Genomic DNA, 24,524 nt, shown 5'->3' with positions numbered 1-24,524 from the left:
AATCTAGGGATAAAGTTATGAAGTTTATACTAAGGAGGTAGTAATAAAAACAGAGAGGAAGGAACTAATTGAGGATATTTAAAGAGGAAAATAATACAAGAATGGTGACTGGTTTATAATGAAAGATGATGAGTCACACACAGTTTCTTAATTTTAACTAAGATGATTGATGGTCCAACTGATGTCAAACTGATAAATACCCCAGAAGAATTGCCACCTAGAAAGAGGCATAGAACTATAATTCAGGTGGGAAGACATGGGAGATACTAGGATAAAGTAACTATTGAAGAACATATAAATATTTTGACGGCGAGAGTATACAGAAGTGGTTTTTAAACTTTAGAGTAAATAAAAATTACTGGTGAAGCCTTTAAAAAATAATCCCTGGATCCTTCCCACATCTAGAAATCAGAATATCTGCATAAGAACCTGAAAATTTTGAGTTTACAAGTATCCATGGTGATTGGATGCAGGTGGTCAGGAAACACCCTTTGAGACCCTCCAGTGAATAGAACAAAAAAATGCTTAGAATAGAGAAATGCTTGGAAGTGTAAGGAGGAGGAAGTTTGAGGAGGAGATAGAAATCCCAGGAATTTTTAGAAAAGCAAAAACAAAACAAAACAAAAAACTATCATACAACCAAAGAAAGAGTTCAAAAGCAAGAGGATATCATGTGTCAGATAGATTGTAGAAGTTAAGGAGCATGAGGTTGGTGTTAACATCTAATTGCCTATCTTTCACTTGCATCTGTCTGTATCCTCTTCTTGCAGGTATGTTTCTCATAAATATATGTTTGGATTTATCTTGAAATTCATTCCAATAAATTTTGTCTTTTAAGTAGAGCACTTTGTCCATTTATGTTTTCTGAATTCCTTCCTAATCATAGTCTGCTGTTGATATTCAGTCTCATTCATATTAACATATTTCCTCAGGTGTTCTGTGATTTTTATTAACTGTGGGCTGGCACCTTTATCTGAGAGAATTCTTTGAACCCTGGGGATGGAAGGGGGTTCCTCTGGAAAATGTGCTTCTCTTGCCCAAGTGTCTTCCCAGTCTATACCATGTTAAATTAAATTCTTGGCTTGGCAATTGATGAATTGGTTTCTTGTTCATACAGTATTGACTATCCCATTATTACAGAAGAATTTGGGGTAGATCAGCAATTGTATATATGTTTGTATATTTCTCTCTCTATATATATATTCACACAGCACACACATGTGTAAAGATATGTGCATATATACATATATACAAATATATGTGTATATGTGTGTGTGTGTTTAAAATACATTAATGCAGACACCTAGTGTGAAGGCCTTACTTCTAAGAGTGCTATGAAATGCGACATGGAGAAATAAGATAATGAGCATTTTCTTTTCAAAACCTAGTGAAAAACTGAGATTGGAAAAATTTACCTTGCATGGTCAGGCACTGTTTTAAAAGGCTTGGAAAACAGTTTTGTAAGTTTTAAATATTATTTTATTGATCTTAGAGAAGGGTGGGAGGGAGGGAGAGGGAGAGAGAGAGAGAAACATCGGTTGGTTGACTACTGCATGCACCCTGACTGGGAATTGAGCCCAGTCAGTATATGGGATGATACTCCAACCAACTGTGCCACTGGGGCAGGACTGGAAAACTTTTCTTTCTTAACAAGGCACTTCCCTATGAGAAATGGGACTCCTGACCCTCCCTCCAATAAATTCATTCTCTGAATGACTACTATATATGCAAGATTCTAAGCTAAGCACTCTTTATAGTAGTTAACATTGGTGTAATGCTTCGACATTGACATGTAACGTTGAAGTGTGTTGTTTTAGGCTCATCTCTGTCATTTTTTACTAATCGACTTTATTGACATTACATCTGGGTGAGTGATATGGTATTCGGGCCTAACAAATGCAACACCATTTATGTTTTTCTGTTGAATTGACTTAGTTTCAAGATGCCCAGTGTTTAAGCTCTAGGAAAATGTTATTTACTTACTTGTCAGATTTTGGAGCATCATTTTGCAAATATACTTAAGTCTTTGTTTGGAAAGTGGATATATTAGGGTTCTCCAGAGAAATGAAACCAATAGGAGCTCTGTATCTGTATCTATATCTACATTTATATCTATATCTACCTAGAAACACTCTTACACAGACACACAGAATAATGTTTGACCAAATACCTGGGCACTCCATGGCCCAATCAAGTTGGTATAAAATGAACCATCACAGAAGAATCAACAGATCAGATGTTCGATTGCTCATCAGTATTTATTGCACATTATCTGTGTCTTAATTCTTTCTTTCCCTTCCCCAGGAATTATTTACTTAACATCAACTCTTGGTCATTTGGAATCTACTACACTTCTGTTGATGGTTTGTGCTCGAGATGGTGGCGGGCTCACATCTGTCGTTAATGCCGATGTCACTATACACATTCTTCAGACAACTCTGGCACCTGCTGAGTTTGAAAGGCCTAAGTACACTTTCTCAGTTTATGAAGATGTACCCGAAGACAGTCCTGTCGGAATAGTGAAAGCAAAAGAGTCCTTGAGTAAGTACTTCTTATCCTGCATTGAAATTGATTGTTGGAGCATTTCCTGTGTTTTCTTAGGCTGTACAGTCTTACATTAAATCTTTTCTTCTCTCCATGCAAGAAGAGTGGAGACCACACGATCTGTGTCTTGCTCATTGTTCTTCAACATTATTTCTATCCCACAATTTTTTTCTAATCAAAAAAGCAATAGGTACTTTTAAAAGAAAGTTTTAAACAAAAAAACTCAATGTAAACAACATACATCTCCATATCCCACTGCCCAACACACACACTTTTACACATATGCTTCCAACATTTTTTACAAAAATGTATCCTAATATCTTTGTTGTCTTACAACTATCTTTTTTTCTACTGTATAATTTCTATGTATTTTTTCTACTGTATATATTTTTTCCTACTCTTTACTGCACAACTTTACAGGTAACTGTATATCATTTTGTCTCATGATACAAAGTTTGAATGGTTTTATGAAACATCTCTCTGTCGCTATCAGTTTGAATGATTTACAGTATTTTGCTAGTCTGCATAGTACTCAAGCAATGTCCTTGTGAGACTTGTAGAAGTTTCTCTGTAGGAGAAATTCCTAGAAAAGAATTATTTGTTCACAGGCCTTGCCCTACCCTGGTCCTAGCTCCCTCCTTTCCCTTCCTCTGTCCCTTCCCTCAACTTTTGTGGAGGATATTTGCCGTTCATAGGTAGATATTATAGAAAAATATCAACATAAACTTAACTTGGCTCCCTCAAATATATTTAAAAGGCATTCAAATAATTTTCTGAATGTCTTCTTTTAACTAATGCAAGAGGAATGATGACCGATAGTGAGCCTGTGCCTTGCTTTGTGTCCATTGGACACTAGCATTATCCACTAAAGCATCTTAAACCATATGTTCACTTTTCAACAGACTTTGGAGAGGTGAGGAAGATGTAAGACGTTGCATAGTATTCTCTGTAGATGTAGTATACATTAATATGTTCAGATTTCACTGTTTCCACAGGTACATTCTTTTGACATACAGGGATTGCTTTATTTTTTATTCTTTCTTTTTTTGTTTCCTTTTTTGATTCAGATTCCTCAGAGCCAATTTTTTACAGGATCTCCTCTGGCGATCTGCATGGAACGTTCTCTATCCACCCGTGGCTGGGCACCGTTCGAACCCGGAAGCCTCTGGATCACGAAACGCAGCCCATGGTGGTGCTCACGGTCCAGGCGCAGCTTGGCAGCTCCCCGGCCTGCGGCAGCACGGAGGTCAACATAACTGTCATCGATGTCAACGACAACCATCCAGTGTTTCCCAAAGCCTCGGACGAGGTCAAAGTGTCGCAGATCACACTGCCCGGCACAGCCCTGTACCGCGCACGCGCAGAAGACAAGGACAGTGGTTGGAATGGATTCGTCCGATACTCCATTGCAAGCCAGAATCCAGGCATCTTTTCCATTGACCCGGGGCTGGGCGTGGTGTACCTCAATGCCAGCCTGGGCGCTGCTGTGGCCCAGAAGCACACGCTGACTCTCATGGCCCAGGACCTCGGTGTTCCTCCTCTAGCATCCTTGTTCCTGCTGACAATAGTTATCGAGAAACAAGAATCGAGCCCATCCTTGATTTTTGGAAATTTGGTCTATCAAGTCGAAGTTAGTGAGTCTCTCTCACTGATGACCCAAATACTGCAGGTACAGGCCTACGCGCTTGGCCCACAGCACAAAACCTCCCAGCTTCTTTACTCGCTGGAACCCGGCGCAGACGCTGCCGTGTTCGCTGTTCACCCTTACACAGGTTGGCTTTATCTGCGGCGACAGCTTGACTATGAATCCACCCAAACATATCATTTAAGAGTGTTTGCCTGGATCCCGGAGGACAGATTGTCACAAAATGTGAGCACTTCAGTAATTGTTCATGTCCTGGATGAGAATGACAATTCCCCTACCTTCTTGCATGATGTGTTGTTTTTGAAAGTGGAGGAGAGCCCCCTGCCCCAAGGGGTAATAGGAAAAATTACAGCAATTGACAGAGACTCGGGAAAGAACGGACAGCTGTCATATTTCCTTCTGTCTGATGGAAAATTCTTCAAGATGAATCCTCATACAGGTAGCATTTTGTAGCTTCCCCTTATTCCTTTAAAATTGGAATTGACAAAACCCTAATCTTTTAGTTATCACACTAGTGCAAACATATAATTAAAATTATAGTCTTTAGTGTATACCTTATTGATTACAGTACTGTGATTTTATTTCTAATGATTCATACTTCTCATGCCTCTCACCCACATCCTCTATAATAAAAGGGTAATATGCAAATTGACCCTAATGGCAGAATGATCAGATCGACTGCTGGACCAGTCACTATGAGGCACACTGACCACCCCTTGGTCCCTTCCCCCCCCCCCCCGCCATCAGACACCAATCACCCGATGGCAAACGGGGAACCGGGGGTGGGTGGTGGCAGGGGGCAAGGCCAGCTGTGGGCAACTGGGGAAGATGGCCCTGATTGCAGGCAGGCCAGTCCTAGAGACTGTACCCATGCATGACTTTTGTGCACCGGGCCTCTAGAATTACTAATATATGGCTCTTATTCTAAATTAGAGATACAATCAGTACTGGGTTGAATAAAGCCTTTTATAAAGTCCAATTTTTTACCAATCTTCTTTTTTCATTTGTATATTCCTAAAAAGTTAAATAACATTTTATAAAATATGAATGCCATTGATGAAAACTAGAAATCAATCCAAGATTTCAATACCACTCTATTGATATATTTTCCCATTCTCATTTTGATAAGGGAACCATAGGGAAAGAAAGATATTTACAATGATTTTTTTCAAGTTTTAATTATGAAATTAATTAAATTTTTACAATTTAAAATTTTAAAGTATGAATCATTAGAAATAAAATTTATATTGTATAAATTTACAGGGACTTTATTTAATCTCTGAAACCATCTACACACAAAATATGTTTATGCTACAACTTTATAGCTGGGGAACTTAGACTTCGGATAGCTCAAGTAACTTGCCCAAGGTCACAGAGCCAGAAAGAGATGAGAGGAGTTCACCACTTAGTACAATTCCTGGAGACACCATGTATAACGTAGCCCGTGTAAATGAGGCCCCATGCCCTGTAATGTATGGAATTTGAATTCAGTTCTGATTAACTTTATTCCAAAGATCCCTGTTGTGTGAATTAGGAAAATATTCCCTTTCTTCTAGCAGGTGGAGCACTTACCAAGGCACAGCGCTCTCCAAGAAGCCTGCAAGCTCCCGTTCACTCCCAAGCTGGTTCTCCTCTGCAGGGCACATACCTAGGTTGGAGGTTCAATCCCCAGTTGGGGCACATACCAGAGGCAACCGATCAATGACTTTCTCTCTTTCTCTTTCTCTCAAAATCAATAAATTATCGGGTGACGATTTAAAAAAACAGTTTTATGTGTGTGTAATTTTTGTTAAAAATCATACTTATTGTAAATACTATATAAATATAGGTGTCCCTAAAAATGTATACACAAACTTTGAATAATTATAAAGGCAGTGTTTATTAAAATACATTTCATTTTCAAAATTGAGCTATCAGCTGTTAAAGTGTGTATACATTTTTGGGGGCACCTTATATAATATAGTGCTGCAATTAAGTTCACCAATTCAACATACCCAAATATGAATTTTCTTTTTTTGTGTCTCATTTCAACTTCTTGCTTTGTTTTATACATCATTTTATTTGGACAAAGAGGGAAAATTAAAAAATCTTAGAAATAGCAATGTTAGGCAGTAGTTGCTTCGTTTACTTTCTCACAAATAGGTATTTTCATAAATAGTGAGTCACTGCCTGGCAGAACTCTGCAGCAGAGGACAGACTACCAGAGAGCACACTTGGCCTCCAGTGGCCCTTGACCAGAGGTAGAGGCAGTTTCAACTTTATGCCTGAGTCTCCACGGCTGAAATGTGAGGGACATTGACTAGGAGTGAGTAGGTTCTAAACAAGAATATGTGAAATAAGGCTTGTAAACATTAAGAGTTATTTGGGAAGTCACTATCCATCCCTACACATATGTTTTGTGAGATAACGATAAATAACTAACTGCATATGTAAAAGAAAAACCATAGCCTGAGGAATCTATTTGATTCTCATGGAGATAGTTCCCATTATTTTAAAGTGATGATAACCACTGCCATGTGTATAATGATTTACAGCCTACACAACAATGTTAACTTTATGATTGCGTGTTTCTGACAGCCCTAAGGAAGTAGGCTCCGAGAGGCCCTTCTGTGCCTGAGATGGAGAAACTGAAACCCAGGCTCAGAGCTCGTGATGCCTAAGCTGAGCTGAAGTGCTTCTCTCCTTTATTCTGCATGGCAAGGGGGAGAGGGACAGGCTGCCGTTTAAAGTCTTCTGCGCTATTACTAAGGTGCCAAGGAGTATTTTATCATTGGTTTCTATGAATTCAATTTTTAGTTCAAATTGAATTCATAGAAATACAAGAAATGGCAACCTTAAAGTGGCATTTTTGGGAAAAACTTCAGAAAATCCTTTCAACAGTAGAATCAACCTACTCACATACATGGTCTTGGAAGTTGTGCTTTTACTCAGAGCTCTATAATGTTTGCTTTTCCTTTCCACAGGTTATTTTGGAAGTGGTTCACAATGCCAGCATTCTAGTGCACAGTGTCACCCTCTTTTGTCCTCTGTGCCTTTCAGGCGAACTGATCAGTTGGGTGGCGTTGGATCACGAGCATCAGGTGCACCATCAGGTGACTGTTCTAGTGACCGACCATGGCTCCCCGCCACGAAACGCCAGCATGGTGGTTTATGTCGCAGTTACTGACATCAATGATAACAGGCCGTATTTCCCACAGTGTCTCCCTGGAAAGGAATTACACATCAAGGTTTGTGGGTTGAAATAGCCTTGCAATGGACTTGTAGTATTCTTAGTTATTTGAGCACCATCTTGTGGCAAAAAGCATGAATTTATCAAATCAGTCATGGTATGGCAATGCATTCTTTTCTAGAAGACCTAGAAATTGTGCATATGTCCAAAAAAAAAAAAAAAAAAACAACTCATCAAAAAATAAAATGGTTGTATGTGCAATTTGAGATCTCATATCCAGTTGTTTTAGGATTAATGTAGTTCTGCCTTTTGTATACAAACAATGATTCACCATTATCAGCAATGCTCAGACAAGGATTGTTTTTCTAGTAATTTGCATGCATCTCTTTGTGCAGAGCTCCTTATGAGTGACTGATACACATCTCTAAGATGGTTCATTAGAGATAGGGGAATAATCTGTAGCTCTAAAGTGGAGAGACACATATCCAGAGATTATAAAAGCTGATCTATTGGGGGCACATGCAAGAACTTCTAATTATAGTTATATTATCTCATCTATTTTTATTCCTATGTTTTTATATATTTTACAATGTACATAATAAATTAGCATATTAGTTTACACACACAATTAATTAATAAGTGTATCTTGGAGGTACTCAGATTTTTTAAAGAAATGAATAGGTTGTATGAATAAAAAGTTTGGAAGCAGTAACTCCCAAATAATTAAATTGGACATTCAAATTGTGCTCAGATGTGCATAGGGTATTTAGGAAGCTAATAACTTTAAACTCATCTACCAAGTCCTTATTTAAAGAAAATTTTACCAAAGCTAAATGTTTTGTCATTATGATTTTAGTCGTGCCATTAGAATATCCTGTGGTTTCCTTGCACAGTAAGACTTTTAAATATGGAGTTCAACTCCACATGTTGATTTCAATAGTCTAGGAAAGTTTCTGTTAATTATCTCTCCTGTGTGAGGTATGTTTCCTGAAATAAAGATTTATGTTTATCTTTAGCATGTTTTCGACCTTAACAACAACCTTTTAAAAAACGTCCTGAGAAGGTGATGATTGAAAAGATGCTAGAATCCTTAAAATACACTTGAAATCCAAGATTGTTTAGTTACTTTGACTTCTTTTTCCACCCTCCTCAGAATTAGTTGAAAGGCTATAGATAACTACAGCCTTTTTGTTTAAATTGAGTAAAATATTTAAATTGTAATGTGGATTCTTTTCATGGGTTTACATCCATATAATTTTTATATGGTAGACACTAAAATTATATGTGGATTTTGAAATAGTTTTTTAAATGCTTAGTAGTAGTGTGTGCTTTCACTTAAAGTTCATTGCTTTTTATTTAAAAAATTTTACTGAGAAATTTGTAAGCCGTTTGTTTTATTGACAGGTTTTGGAAGGTCAGCCAGTAAATATGTTGGTGACAACTGTGTTTGCAAAGGATTTTGATGAAGGAAACAATGCAGAAGTTATATATTCAGTATCTTCAGGTAAATGTCACTACCCATAAAGGATTATGAGCGTTTAGAATTTCCTCTTTCATTTATCAACTATCTACCTCCTTCTGTGGACATAGTTAACATTGAAAATAACACCAAATTACAAACAAAATACACTTGTTATGGTCCCACAGTGATGGTGAACCTATGACACGCGAACTCATTTTTTTGGTTGATTTTTCTTTGTTAAATTGCATTTAAATATATAAAGTAAATATCAAAAATATAAGTCTTTGTTTTACTATGGTTGCGAATATAAAAAAATTCTATATGTGACACAGCACCAGAGTTAAGTTAGGGTTTTTCAGAATGCTGACAGGCCGAGCTCAAAAGGTTCGCCACCACTGGTCTAGAATCACCTTTATATTAAAAAAATAATAGAAAAGTTTAGTTAAAAGTTATAGTAGTTTTTTTGTGCCCTAAATAGAAACCAACCCATCAATCATCCACCTTACATGAATAATTTTCAATAATGTGATGTGCAAATCAATTTCTTTAAAAAATATATTTTATTGATTTTTTACAGAGAGGAAGGGAGAGAGATAGTTAGAAACATCGATGAGAGAGAAACATCGATCAGCTGCCTCCTACACATCTCCTACTGGGGATATGTCCGCAACCTAGGTACATGCCCTTGACCGGAATCGAACCTGGGACCTTTCAGTCCGCAGGCCGACGCTCTATCCACTGAGCCAAACCGGTTTCGGCAAATCAATTTTTATTGAAAGGAAAGTAGCAATTAGTGGATAACAAGTGGTATTAATATAAAGAAATATGATTTGAATAATAAGATCCATGAATCTCTATGAAGACTAAATATTCTTACGGTTAAAGTAAATCACCCCTAGAAAATGTCCTGTTTCCTCTGTATATTTTTAGTGCTATTTTTTTACGTTCATTTTCTCACAGAGCTTAAGGCAAATACATCTTCCAAATGCTCGATCACAGATGTATTTGGATTAGTTAATTCTGATTTCTGCATTGTCAGTTAACATTAATTTCCTAATTTTTGTGTATGTATAGAAGATCGATCTGATCACTTCAAGATTGATGCCAACAGTGGTGAGATAAGAACAACCACAGTGCTTTTGTATGATTATAGACCTTCCTACAGGATGACTGTAATTGCCAGTGACCAGGGAGTGCCTCCTCTTCAAGGACAGGCAGTTATTAACATTCAGGTAATGTTCTGTCATCGCCATAACATGTAGAAGGGTGTTTTAAGGTTCTGTTTGATTTTTATACAACTTTATAGAGTGAAGATACATTCAATATATGAATACTGCTTTTAGAGAGCACTGCAGATGTATGTGTGCCTTTTTATTATCACTAGAGAAATTACTACCCTCAAATAACTTTTTATTTGAACTTTGCACAGTTCCTGACAAGATATGTACCTTCATCTTGTATAGGCATTAATGTTGCTTTATTTTAATAAACAAAAAATGTCTTTACTTTTTTCTAATTGCAAAAACTTGGTAAATTTGCAGAAGTAACTTATATGTAAACAAATGGCCAAATAATAAATCACATTGCTTTTTGTAATTTTTAAATTTAGAAAAGTCACTTGGGATCCATATTCTAAGGCTTTACTTTAATCAGAATGTGAAAACAAGTTGTGGGAAGTCTTCTTAGTAGGAAAAAATTACACCACTGAGTCAAAGATAAGATAACTGTGCATGGCTATTTTTCTTTGCTCATGCACATGATAATCTGTAATATTGATACTGGTATGTATAAAAAATAAGAACATATACCCCAAAGAATTCTTTATTGATTGCAGATATATATTTAGGAGAAAATTCTATGTCAAAATTCCTCAAGTCTCTGGTTTTAGATACACAAAGACACATGATACATAAATGTACACAGATGTTGTCATTATGGATATATTGGTCTCTAGGATTTAAAGTAATTTGGAGAACTACGTATTCCACATTCTCATTGAAGAATCACAAGACTATAGTTCAGCTTATCAAAATATAGCATGGCCTCACATTAGAACCAATAATATCATTTCCCAATTAGAACAAATGGGAAGTGGAAATGTACTTTCTCATCTCCTAGATATTATGCAATTTTCAATCATCAGAGGCATACTGGAATCTATAATAATTAGACTGGACGCCATTCCGGATGTCATTCCAACATCCTTCCGGATGAAGCCAGGGCCAGAGGGAAGCCCGTGTCCTGGCTGCCTGCTGGTGGCCAGAGCAAAGCCCAGGTCCCGGGTGCCAGAGGAAAGCCGGTGCCAGGGGAAGGAAGGCCTACTCTTGCACGAATTTCTTGTATCGGGCTTCTAGTTATGTAATAAAAAATAATGCCACCAATTACCATATGTATTTCACACAGAAAGAAGGGATTAGTTTCCAAAGTAACATCATCACATATACTGGTTCAACTGTTTAAAAAAATACTCTAAATTAATAGCTCCTTTTAATTCTTATTTCAGGTGATACCACTATCCAAAGGGAGAGCTGCCATTTCTCAGAATATTAGACATTTAGTTATACCAGAAAACTTGAAGCCTGCAAAAATAATGAGCTTGATAAAGTCACCTGATCACTTTCAACAACACCAGAATGGAAAGCTACATTTTAGTATCGCTGCAGATGATAAGGATGGCCCCTTTGAAATCGACAGCTCAACGGGGGACTTGTTCCTTTCTAAGGAACTTGATTATGAAATGACATCACATTACCTTTTCAGGGTGGTTACTAAAGATCATAGCAAAACTCCTCCCTTGCATAGCACAGTCTTCCTTAGCATTGATGTGGAAGACCAGAATGACCATTCCCCATCTTTCCAAGAAGAGTTCATTGTGATAAGCATAGAAGAGAATGTCCCTGTAGGAACTCTGGTACACGTCTTCAATGCCAAAGATGGAGATGGCAGTTTTTTGAACAGTAGAATACAATACTTCATGGAATCCCACCACCCTGGAATCAATCCATTTCTCATCCACCCCTCGTTTGGCACATTGGTCACTGCATCCCCCCTCGACAGAGAGAGAGTTCCTACTGTTGTCCTGACAGTGACTGCATCCGATCAGGCTGTGAATGTGACAGACCGGCGACTGAGATCGCTGATGGCCAAGGTAGTGATTTTGGATGTAAATGACCACAGCCCCGCTTTTATGTCTTTCCCCATCGCTCATGTCAAAGAGGATGCCACAGTGGGCTCCTTGGTGCACCACGTAACTGCTCACGATCCAGATGAAGGAAGGAATGGAAGAGTAACATACAGCATTCTGTCAGGAAATGAAAACATGGCCTTTATGCTAGATGAGTCATCAGGTATTTGTCACTGTCAATTAAAGCCTCTGACCACTTGCTTACGTTGATCCTTTTCAGTTTCCTCTGTTAAGATGATGGTTCTAAATGAATGGGCTTTAAAGAGATGTTACTTAATTTTGTGTTTAACTTCTATATGTGATAGGTACAGAGGTTGTATTCAGAGAACCAACTGTAATTGGCCCGTTCGTTGATATTGACTATGATTTATAACTAGCTTACATTTCATGAGATGAATCTACAGTAGCAGCAGACTTCTTTGCTCCCATTGTGGGTAGTCACAGAGTTGGAGATGGTGCCAAAAGTACAAAAAGGTAGAATATGACTAACCAACATCATTATTCAAAGGCTTTAATATGGAAATTTATCTTTAAGATCATACATCATACAAACATGCTTTTGTAAATAGTTGGAATTTATTTATTTATTTAGTAGAGGCCCAGTGCACGAAATTTGTGCACGGGTAGGGTCCCTAGGCCTGGCAGGCGATCAGGGGATCAGTGCCAATCAGGTTCCCCACCTCCCCGCCTTCCTGCCTCCTCCTTCCCTCACTCTCTCAGTGCCCCTGCTGGTCGCCCACCATGTTCCATGCCACCCCCTGGTGGTCAGCGCACGTCATAGCGAGAGATCGAACTCCCATTCTCCCAGTCTCCCGGGGGGACACTTTGCATATTAGCCTTTTATATATATATATATAGATTTTAAAGAGAGCAACATTGATTTGTTGTTTCGCTTATTTATGCATTCATCGGTTGATTTTTGTATGTGCCCTGACTGGGGACCAAACCTGCAACCTTGGCATATTAGGACGATGCTCTAACCAACTGAGTATCTGATCAGGATAGAAATAATGTACTTTTAAATAGTTGCATTGATTTGGATATAAGACCCTTACTTCTCATGTCAAGTGTACCATTTTTTTTTCCAGAAGCATTTATTCACTGTCAAGTTCTCTGTAGAAATGTCACTAACTGCTACTTTATTTCTCTTGTTCTTATGACATTGCCAATTAACATCTACTAAAATTTCTGATGTTGTGTGATGTATGAAGTGTCATTCTTATAAAACTGGAAATGAACTTCTCATGGTCTGATTTTCAGGAGATACTGAGGAGATGGATTACCATCTCAACCTCTAAAAATAGTCATTTCTGCATGAGCCTTAGAAAAAAAAAAATCTCAGATGTATGCCAATTGGCCCCACCATTAATAAGGCCATAATTTGGAATGGGACTTAATGTGTAGGATTTGGAAGTCATGATTATAGTCTGGCTATATACTGCTGAAAAATTTTTATCAAAATATTTATTGAATACTGTACATATGGTTTCTTTCTGAGGCATGCGTGAACATCACCTAACAGCCCAACTGACAGAGAGATAGTCCAGACCTGGTTACTGATTACTGTTAGAGCTGGGGTCTCCAAGGACCTGTTTCAGTGATGTTTAAAATGTTTTCCACAATGGCTAAGGAAGGTCTATTTCAGATTTTTAACAAGGATGGATAAAATTAGAACTGTGTCTCATATATAGGCCTCATGAATCTTGAACAATTGCAGTGGCTGTTTCAGTTGACACATTTTTCAATGACATAAAATGATAATTGCTGAATGCTTTCATGTGAGATGGGCTATCGTTTCTCTCACGGGGCTCATATTTCTTATAATGATTTTTTTTCAATGGCTTTTGGCTGCAAGTAATTACTGGAAAACTGTTATATAAAAATGAAGCAGTAAACCTCTTTAATTATTTGAAGAAAAGTTCTTATAGGATGAGCATGTTTTTAGAGAATCAAACAGCAATCCTAAAAGAAAAAGTGTGACAGTTGGACTCATGGGAGCTATATGTGTGCACGGCTTTTTAACATTTTGCTTCCATGAGTTATATGCTCCAATCGCAATCGGATGGAGACACGTTTTATTCATGAAATTTGCTGTCTGAGTTATAAAGTCTGTACTATTTTTAGTTAATAAAAAGATAGTTAACAGAGCAAGTAGAGGAGATTATAAGTCTTTAATAAGTTATTTAATAAGGCTAAATATATTAAGCAATGCAGCTGTACTCATTTTTTTTGTTACTTGATCACTTTAAACATGAATTGTCATTTGACCTGAAGATGTATACTGTTAAAACCTAGTGTCTTAAATAATGAAGGTCAGTCCTAGGTGGTTTGGCTCAGTGGATACAGCATCGGCCTGTGGACTGAAGGGTCCCGGGTTCGATTCCTGTCAAGGGCACAGCCCAGGTTGTGGACTCGATCCCCAGTAGGGGGCATCAGCTGATCAATGATTCTTATCATTGATGTTTCTAACTCTCTCTCCCTCTCCCTTCCTCTCTGAAATCAATAAAAATATATTTTTTTAAAAAAAGAAGGTTGATGTTGGGTAGAAAAATCATTTTGATATCATATTCATGGGAAAGAATGGTTTATGATAGATTATTTCTGAATTTTCATTCATCCTTATAGTTTAAATTAGGGTGACTTTTCTGATGAAAAATGCTCTCATTTTATTTTAGATAATATATAAATTTAAAGTCAGTCTAATCAGATTTATTATATAATAAAGAAAGTTTCTGAAGTTTTAGCAAGTTAGATAAGTTAGAGTGAGCTAGACTTTTCAGAATAATATTTATTACATATTATTTTTCTTTATTACATATTATTTTTCTCCACTTTCAAAACAGGCTTACTAACTACAGCATGTTCTTTGGATTATGAAATGAAAACTCAGCACGTTCTGACCCTGCTGGCCCTGGATGATGGCGTCCCAGCACTTTCTTCGTCCCAGACTTTGACAATTTCTGTTCTTGACGTAAATGATGAGGCACCAGTATTTAAGCAGCACCTGTATGAAGCTTCCGTTAAAGAAAACCAAAATCCAGGGGAGTTCGTCACAAGAGTTGAAGCTATGGACAAAGATTCAGGTAATTTAAAATACGGAAACTAAGTAATTAATGCTAAAAACACAAATAGACGTAATTTCAACTAGTTGTGTCCCAGAAAAATGAAACACTTGTGAATCATCTCAGACTTCTCATAGGAAAACCCATCCATGCCTAAAGATAATGTGTGTTTTTGTATAGCATTTTCTTATATTGATCTTTATCAATTGATCTTTATAATAGAGTGATGCACACCTAATTAACATAGAAGTTATTGATTTGATCTTGATGATAAGCAGAACTATGACTAGGTATCACCTTTTTTTCAGAGTATAATGGATACATTGAATACAGGAAGGCAAATGGTTAGTTCCTCTCTATATAACATAATGGGAGAGATAGGATGCTGTCAGACTGCCTGGGTTTGAATCCTAGAACTGCCATTTGCTTAGCTCTGTAACCTTTAACAGGTTACTGATCCTCTCTGTTCCTCTGTTTGCTTATCTGTAAAAATAAGGCCTGATTTACAGTTCTAAGTATGAATGATTATTACATGTAAAGAACAAAGACCAGTGTCTAGCACAATACATAGTTAAGAGATGTTAACTTCTATTATTATTATTATTATTACTATTATTAATGTCAACCACTGTGTTGAGGAAATGACTTTGAAGTAAACGGTTACTATGGCTAAGAATTTGTAAATTCCTAGAATTTGAATTACTTTTCTTTTTTGTTGTTGTTAATCCTCACCCGAGGATATCTTTCCATTGATTTTAGGGAAAGTGGAAGAGAGAGGGAAAGACAGAGAGAAACATCGATGTGAAAAAAACACATCGATTGGTTGCCTCCCACACGCATCCTAATCAGGGTCCTGGCCCGGGAGGAGCCTGCAACCAAGGTATGTGCCCTCGACCGGAATCGAATGCAGGACCATTTGGTCCACAGGCCGACTCTATCCATTGGGCTGGAATTACTTTTTGATATCACTGACTTTTTGGCATTTAAATTTCAGTAACTTTAATAATATCCTGTTTTTATTTTAAACAAAATAATTACAAAAATTACAGTGAAGTATTTGCCATTAACAGCATATGCAAAATTTCCCACCTGAATAAATATGAATAGTTTAATAAACCAACCTTTCGCGATTCACATTTTTATATAGCAAGTGGTGTTACATAATCAGCATAATATTTTTTTCTTTCCTTATAGAACTAACAATAAGATGTTTCTATGGAGAAATACTGGTAGTTTTAATAGCTTGTTCCTCCTGTTTCAAAGGGGCTAAAAGATATATTTCCTTCAGCTTTTAATCTAAATTATATACCATTCAGATGCTTTGCTCTTTAGGAAAACATCGTCTTTTAGTGAAATGTATTTTACATGAACTTGGGTGTCATGCTACAAAAACTTCCATTTTAAGGGCTACCTAATCTCTCTTTTGACCAGAGTGGGGCAGTGCGATCAAACAATTTTTCTTACTGCGCTCGGAGCCGCAGGGGGAGCATGCTAACAATTGCTTGATCCAGCCCGTGCTTAGAAAATGGATTTAGCACATTTCCCACAGTATGGCTTTTAGGGTGGTAGAAACAAGAGAGAATATACATAAGCTTTGTATTTTACCATAATTCTGCTTCAGTGAAATTCTTTCAGTGTGTGCTCTGGTATAAATGGAGCAACGCAGGGCTTGGGACACCATAAGGCACTTCCCAAAGTACACAGACGTATGCAAACCTGTCACTGATGTGCGATGGAGCCGTCATTAAAGTCTGTAAAATGCTTCCTCCCCTTGACTTGACTTTAGCTTCTTAATTTTATTTTTCTGTAGTGGATTCTACTGAACGGATCTCTTGTGCTTTAAATGTTTGAAGAGGGAGGAAAGAAGTTCTCTTAAATTTGCATATGTCAACTAAAGATGATGACCATAAATATGCTTTCCAATTTTTATTGTCAAGTTGCCCAGTATTCGTGTTATTTTCTTTTAGAATCAATAGTCTGCAACCTGTTACTTGAACTGGTTGTTCATGATTCTGGAGATTATGGCTTGCCGGATGGAGAATTCAGATATGAAATTATTGTTTTTCTGGCTCTGCATTTATGGACACTTTAAGTACACATTTAGCATCTTCATGAGTCTCATGTACCTGCACATGTTTTAGAGACAATTTTGGTTTATTGGAAATTTCAGTGTTTTTAATGAGGCCAGATCTGTTAAGCAAGTGGTTATGTAAATGCATGTGAATTTGTGTATATGTTTGTGATGTTGAACATATTTTCTCTCAATATTTTTTTTTTTGGCTTGTTGTGTTAAAGCAATGAAAAAGGATTATGCAGGAGAATTAAATGACGTAATCAAGATTTTAACATACTGGCATCACATTGGAATTTATGAATGGTTTACTTTATAGTATGTATTTTTAAAAATACTACAGCATGACTTAATACCAGAAAGCTTAACATATGTTTTCTAGCATTCTACAATGTAGTTTTAAAAAATGTCAGCTTAAAGTGTTGGCCTTCAAAACCCATGGGAATTCCAGCACTGAATGTTTATGATGTATGACTCACACTAGTTCTAACAGAAGTTTTTCTTATATTAAAAGGGAAAAACAACTACCAGGTTTTAACTAAGATATTAAAACTGCTACAGTATTTGGAGCCACCAACAAGAGCTCCATTGTTAGTGAGAAAAGACCTTCCCCCCTGGACCCCTCTCCACTGCTGAGAGGAAAGGGTCCCCCTCCAGGGAAGATGACTCGCTCCTGGCTGATACCTTTACTTAATAGTGGCAAATATCAAATAACTTAACAGTACATTGCCATGCAGAAAGTGTTGAATTCTACAATGAGTTCTTATTGTCTATTCCATAAAAATGTATTCTCTATCCGGGTTTACCTTGAATGAACTCCACATCTGGTTTCCTAGACAACATCTCATGCTAGATGAACAACTCCCAACATCCTACACTCAGAGCGAGGGGCAGTGTGGCAGTGACAGTATTTTATCTATTTCATGGGGTCTAAGGCACCCTTACTTGTAAAGTGTATCTCAATTTAGAAATGCTAAAATGTGAAAAAATGTGTCTTAGAATTAATGAAATAGTAAACCGCAGGAAAAACAAAGAGAGAGAGAGAGAGTAAGGAGCACTGATAACCTCACTCACCCAGAGAGAATCGCTGGTGAAGTTGATATAGAGTCGTATTTTATTGACAAGCACCTGTGATTGTATACTGGTAATTGGTTACTGTGTGCCTGCCGATTAGGCTGTGAACTTCTCATGGATTGAGGACACAGTTTAGTCACTTTTATCCCAGGACCCTTACATAGTACAAGCTGTGACTTGGGAGCTCAGTAAATATGTTTGGCTGTGTGATCTGAGAAACTGGAGCATCTGTGAAATAAGCTGCTTCAAGTTGCCTTCACTTATTTATCCGTTCATTTATTTATCTCTTCATTCAGTCAACCAGGCATGATCCTGTTTTTGCTTCAGAAATGTCTGAGCTGCATGGCATTGCACAATTGAGGGGTTCTATGAAAAATTATCTTCCTGAAAAAGCATTTCTGAAAAGAGCACGCCCCTGGTCAGAATTCTTGATGGTAAAGTTCTATTGTTTTTTAGCTTAACAACCAGTCATTTTATGACATGATTTCAGCTTTCCTCTGTCCTCAACTCCTACCATGCTCCCACCCATTACTCTAGGATAGGGTTCTGCCAACTTTTTTTAAAAACAATTTTACTTTATTATTATTTTTATATATTTTTTGTTGATTTCAGAAAGGAAGGGAAGAGAGAGCTAGAAACATCAATGGTGAGAGAGAATCATTGATTGGCTGCCTCCTATACACCCCCTACTGGGGATCGCGCCTGCAACCCAGGCATGTGCCCTTGACCAGAAATGAACCCGGGATCCTTCAGTCTGCAGGCCAACACTCTATCTACTGAGCCAAACCAGCTAGGGTGGGTTCCGCCAACTTTTCTATGTAAAGGGGGAGATAGTACAGGTTTTAGGCTTTGCAGGCCATGCGGTTTCTGTTACTCAATTCTTTCACTGCAGCAAGACAACAGCAATAGATAATACATTAGGAGGTGAGTATAGCTGTGTTTCAATAAAACTTTTCAAAAGCAGGGGCAGGCTGGATTTGGTCAGTAGGTTGTAGTTTGCCAACTACTGGTCTAATACATGTATCTGGTTAACACATCTAAGTTACTTGCTACTTGCTGCTCATCAGTTCTGATTTTGATGACATCATAGTGGTGACTCAATGTGGTATTCTACCAGATGCCAAGATGATCAGGATCTTTGCTAAGTAAGTGATGGATGACAGTGGAAGAGTTTACCCTATAGATGTACTCTGCTGGTTGAAAACCAATCACTTCTGCTAGTCCTTATAAATCTGACCACTCAACTTGGTCTGATCTTCAGGAAGATTAATTTTAGAGCTCCCATAGAAGCCTTCTAGTGTTCAACTATGCCTGAGCTGCGTGTACAAAGCCGCAGCTTGTAATTTTCTTTTATTAAAATTTAATTTTATTGTTTAAAGTAATACAAATAGTAGTACATATGTCTCCTTTTTTCCCCCCATTGACCTCCCCCTGGCCTCCCCTAACCCCCGGCACATGCCCTCACTCCCCACCCCCAGTGTCTTGCATCCATTGGTTCTACTTATATGAATGCATACAAGTCCTTCGGTTGATCTCTTACCTCCCCCCACAACCCTCCCCTGCCTTCCCTCCTTAGTTTGACAGTCTGTTCGATGCTTCTTTGCCTCTGTATCTGTTTTTGTTCATCAGTTTATAATGTTCTTTATATTCCACAAATGAGTGAGATCATGTGGTATTTATCTTTCACTGACTGGCTTATTTCACTTAGCATAATGCTCTCCAGGTCCATCCATGCTGTTGCAAATGGTAAGAATTCCTTCTTTTTTACAGCAGCATAGTATTCCACTGTGTAGATGTACTACAATTTTCTAATCCACTCATCTGCTGATGGGCATTTAGGCTGTTTCCAAATCTTAGCTATGGTAAATTGTGCTGCTATGAACATAGGGATGCATATATCCTTTCTGGTTGGTGTTTCTGTTTTCTTGGGATACCATTTCCAAGAAGTGGGATTACTGGGTCAAATGGCAGTTCCATTTTTAAATTTTTGAGGAAACACCATACTGTTTTCCACAGTAGCTGCACTAGTCTGCATTCCCACCAGCAGTGAAAGAGGGTTCCTTTTTCTCTGCATCCCCTCCAGCACTTGTCCTTTGTTGATTTTTTGATGATAGCCATTCTGGCAGGTGTGAGATGATACTTCATTGTTGTTTTGATTTGCATCTCTCGGATGATTAGTGACTTTGAGCATGTTTTCATATATCTCTTGGCTTTCTGTATGTCCTCTTTTGAAAAATGTCTGTTTAGGTTCTTTGCCCATTTTCTGATTGGATTGTTTATTTTCCTTTTGTTAAGTTGCATGAGTTCCCTGTAAATGTTGGAGATTAGACCCTTATTGGTGATAACATTGGCAAATATGTTCTCCCATGAGGTGGGCTTTCTTGTTGTTTTGTTGATGGTTTCTTTTGCTGTGCAGAGCCTTTTATTTTGATGTAGTCCCATTTGTTTATTTTCTCCTTAGTTTCCATTGCCCTAGGAGTTGTATCGGTGTAATTTTCTTTCTGTAAGTTCCTACTACACTCAGTAACCGCCATCTCACATCATAGTCCTTTTTACTATTATATGGCCGAAGCCAGCACCATTTGGTCCTCTAAGGAATTTGAGTCCTTTAATAGTCACTTCATTACAGTGGGACAGGTGATAATTTAATTGATTTTGATATCACAGCAAGTGATTTTCCATGGGCCAGGAACTAAGCAGTGCATTCAAGGCCAGAGACATAATCAAACCAGTTTCAGAGTTCCTGTTACCTGGGACCCGCTGCTGGTGCCAAGTATTGCATTAGTCAGGTACAGGCAGGAAAATGAGAGGCTGGAAGGCTGGATGAGCAAAAAAGGGAATCTTGAAGTAACCCAGGCAAAATTCTGGAAAACAAGAAGAGGTTGAGATGATCAGAACCTAGGAAGAAAATGAGAGGAGCCTTGCAGAGAATGATCCTGGAGTACCCAGGAGACTGAAAGCTGTGGGCAGTTGTTGCAGAGGTGAAGTGGCATTTGTGAAAGAAGCAGTAAGCAAATGGAAGGAAGGAAGTCCTGTCTCTTCTCCTTCTGACTCTCAGTCTCCCGAGGATGTCCCTTTGGGGTCGATACTCTTTCTTCCCTCTTACCAATTAAATGCTATTCATCTGCAGGGTCTTGGCTTATTCAAAAGGCAACTTATACTTACTCAGTCATATCTTATCATGTGAAATCATAATTGCCTGCTAACTTATCTGTATCTAGTGCTATACTGTGAGGGCAGACAAATTGTCTTCTTACTATCAGTTATTTCTTAGCACCTGGCAACTACTATCACTCTCTCTACATGTTTATTGAATGATATGATTAATAAACTATCTACCCATGATAAATCTTCCCTGATCCACTTCTTCAATGATTTAATATATTTTACTGCATTGTCTATAACATTGATTTCATTGTCTTCCCCACCAGCGGGTAACTCTGAGGGTCAGGATAATTACTTATTATTCACTGTTACCTTTCCAGTGCCTGGCACTCAGTAGATGTGCATTGCATAAAGGAACACATGAATGAATGCATCCATGCATGCATAAATGAATGAAACAACCAAATAACTGAACCCCAATGCAGACACATGGTGTCATCTGTTTATGAGTGTAAACTGAATTCCTTTTTCCTCCTTCCCTTCTTCCCACTCTCCTTCTCTACCTTTCTCCCTTTGTTCCTTTCTGTCTTTTTTTTAAGATCAATGAGCAATATCTGAAGATAAGAACTAAAAATGACCAGTAGAGTTTATAATATAACCAGATGGTCATGGGTGACTGTAGAAAGAGTAGCTATGTATGGCAGTAGTCGCTTTTCAAGCTAGTTGCAGAGAATGGGTAGTATATTTTTTAGAGACACTTGACTAAAAAGAAAAGGAAAAAAAATGTTGGTTCTTATAGCTAGAGAAGAATATAATTTTGGGGGGAAAATGAATGAGAAAGTCTAGAACCAACAGGAAAATTCCAAGGAGGAATTTGAAGAATTCTTTTGCCATGGAGACAGAAAGCAGGAAGTGGAGTGGAGTACAGATGCAGAATGTTGAGGGAGCTTTTTACTAATGTCCCCACTTTATCCGGGAGTAGGAAGGGGAGAATCTGTGAGAGTGAGCCAGGAGGTGTTTGGGTGGCAGACACGAATGAGAGAGAGTTGACCAAGAGATTTGGAAAGATCACCAGATAACAAGGACGTTTCTATGCTCTCAGTCTATGCTGTTGTGAAATTTTCACCAGCTCCGGGTATCTGCTAGATACTCAAGGAGGGCAGAGAGGTGGCTGGAAGGATCCTGGGTTGGAGTTTTGCTGCTCATCTTTGGCAAAAAGTGAAGGACCTGAGGAAATGTGCGATATAGCTAAAGTGAGAATTCGTGGGGCTGGCCTGGATAGGAAAAGAAATGAATTGAGGAGGAAAGTTATCCTGGAGTAGGAGCAATTAAGAGCTCATAAGGTTGTAGGTCTTGAGGTCTAAGAGCAGATGTGTTTATGTGTGCACAGACATGGGTGGCACACACACATCCTTTACTCGGCGTGTGCCACGTTTTTATATCACAGAATAGGTTCAGACCCAGATCAGATTGCTTAGTAAGGTAATGGTTTTGACTGAATAATCTGTTTTCTTAATTTTCAAGTTTGGTGATGGTCTCTTTGTTCTGGTGGGTTATAAGGGTGTGTGTAGGAAGAAGCAAGGAACTGAGCTCTAAAAGAGCCAAAATAGAATACTTTAAATTTATCTCACACTATTTAAGTTGTGAAGGTGTGAAGTTTGGAGTGAAAATGTATGTATGCAAACTATAGTTATAAATAAATATCTTATTTACCTTTAGTAATGCACCAGGTGGATTTCAGGTGAATGGGTTAAAGCCATATAAAATAATAGAAATAATAAAACCAGAAAGTTTCTGAAAAGTCAGGAAAATATTGGTTATAGTGGCAAACAAAGCACATTAAAGAACAATGGGAACAATGGAAGAAAGGAAAAATATAAAGAGTTATGTTTAAACCTTTAAAGATACTTATAGGTTTGACAAGTGTTGGAAATTTAAAGTCTTTAACATGTAATATATAATATATATGGGTAATGTATAGTAAATCATATAGCAAGTGAGTAAATTTATTCAAAAATAAAAAGTCCAAAACTTAAAAGGCGCCTTTCTGAAACCATGTCAGCTCCATGAAGGCAGATGCCATACTTGTTTGACTTACCACTGTCTCCTTGGCCAGTTAGCACCATGTTGTCACCTAATTTTGCTCACTAAATATTTGAGGAGCAAGCAAAATAAATGTAAGATGATATTGTTCCCATTTTCATAATATCAGAAGTGATAAACAGGAATAACAAACTTTTAACAACCTGGAAGTTTTAGAAATTCTTTCTTAGCTAGAGAGGAGATTATGTGATCATTATGAAATCAAAGTAATCACTATGATATTAAATAATTATTAATGTAATGTTATGCCTAATGCTTAGTGCCTAATGACAGAGTGAAATATTTTGGTGACTCTGGCTATAGCATGTCAAATATATTAAACCTATTTTATTAAACTTTAAAAAAGTCTTTTAAATGCTTATAGATTATCTCAAGTATCTTTCCTCTTTAAGGGACATGGTAAGAAGACATACATATATTTATTCTTTTATAAAACTAGCATTCTATTCCACTCCTTGCAGCACTCAGTCCTATATCACAGTCACTAGATCAGAGTGAAACTTACATTTTAAGACTGGCAATATGGAAATTTGTAATTGAAGTTTTTTCATTAAGGTCAAAGAACGGTATTTCATCTTTTATTAAAGTATATATCAGATATTCTAAGTACTATATCTATGCATAGATTCTTGTCAGTTAAGAAAAGAACATAGAAAAATGATTAAAAGGAACTTGTGGAAAGTGCAACTAAGCTACAATGTCATGGGATTAACCCGTTCACATTAATGGTATGAATGATCTTCACAACCAGTGATGGAAATGGCCTGATGTTTTTCTCGGGGGAGAAATGAAACCACAAAAATATGGGAAGAATTCTTTCATAATATTGAATAATGCAGCACTGCATTTCTCACTCCAGAGAGGAGATGGAATACTAACTAGAAAACAAAACAAAATAAATGCAGAGAAGCAACTCTATGAGCTTGCCTTCTGCGCTGGAGAGTGAAGGGTGGCATAACTGAGTGCAAACTTTGAAATAGGGTCAATCTGCCAGGGCTAACCGGCATGGATGAACAGATTACTCTGACATATGTTTCTGTGAAAGAGAGGCTAAGGGGCTGCTTTGCTTTAGGAGCAAAGAGCCCTGTTCGCCTGCCTCCTTAGG

At 37.6% G+C, this 24,524-nt stretch overlaps 1 protein-coding gene across 1 annotated transcript in view; it reads left to right on the top strand.

Annotated features, from left to right (window-relative positions):
* DCHS2 (dachsous cadherin-related 2) overlaps window positions 1-24,524 on the top strand; it is a 208,030-nt gene that overhangs the window by 131,090 nt on the left and 52,416 nt on the right. Inside the window, exons 4-10 of the mRNA XM_036311800.1 lie at window positions 2,305-2,541; window positions 3,612-4,628; window positions 7,229-7,416; window positions 8,763-8,862; window positions 9,895-10,052; window positions 11,324-12,167; window positions 14,848-15,087. Coding sequence (XP_036167693.1) covers window positions 2,305-2,541; window positions 3,612-4,628; window positions 7,229-7,416; window positions 8,763-8,862; window positions 9,895-10,052; window positions 11,324-12,167; window positions 14,848-15,087 — 2,784 coding nt within the window. The remainder of the gene's footprint in view (window positions 1-2,304; window positions 2,542-3,611; window positions 4,629-7,228; window positions 7,417-8,762; window positions 8,863-9,894; window positions 10,053-11,323; window positions 12,168-14,847; window positions 15,088-24,524) is intronic.

Source organism: Myotis myotis, unplaced genomic scaffold (genome assembly GCF_014108235.1).
Source record: "Myotis myotis isolate mMyoMyo1 unplaced genomic scaffold, mMyoMyo1.p scaffold_m19_p_6, whole genome shotgun sequence".
In the NCBI taxonomy this organism is placed as follows: Eukaryota; Metazoa; Chordata; class Mammalia; order Chiroptera; family Vespertilionidae; genus Myotis; species Myotis myotis.
This window is presented reverse-complemented; position numbering and strand designations above follow the sequence as displayed.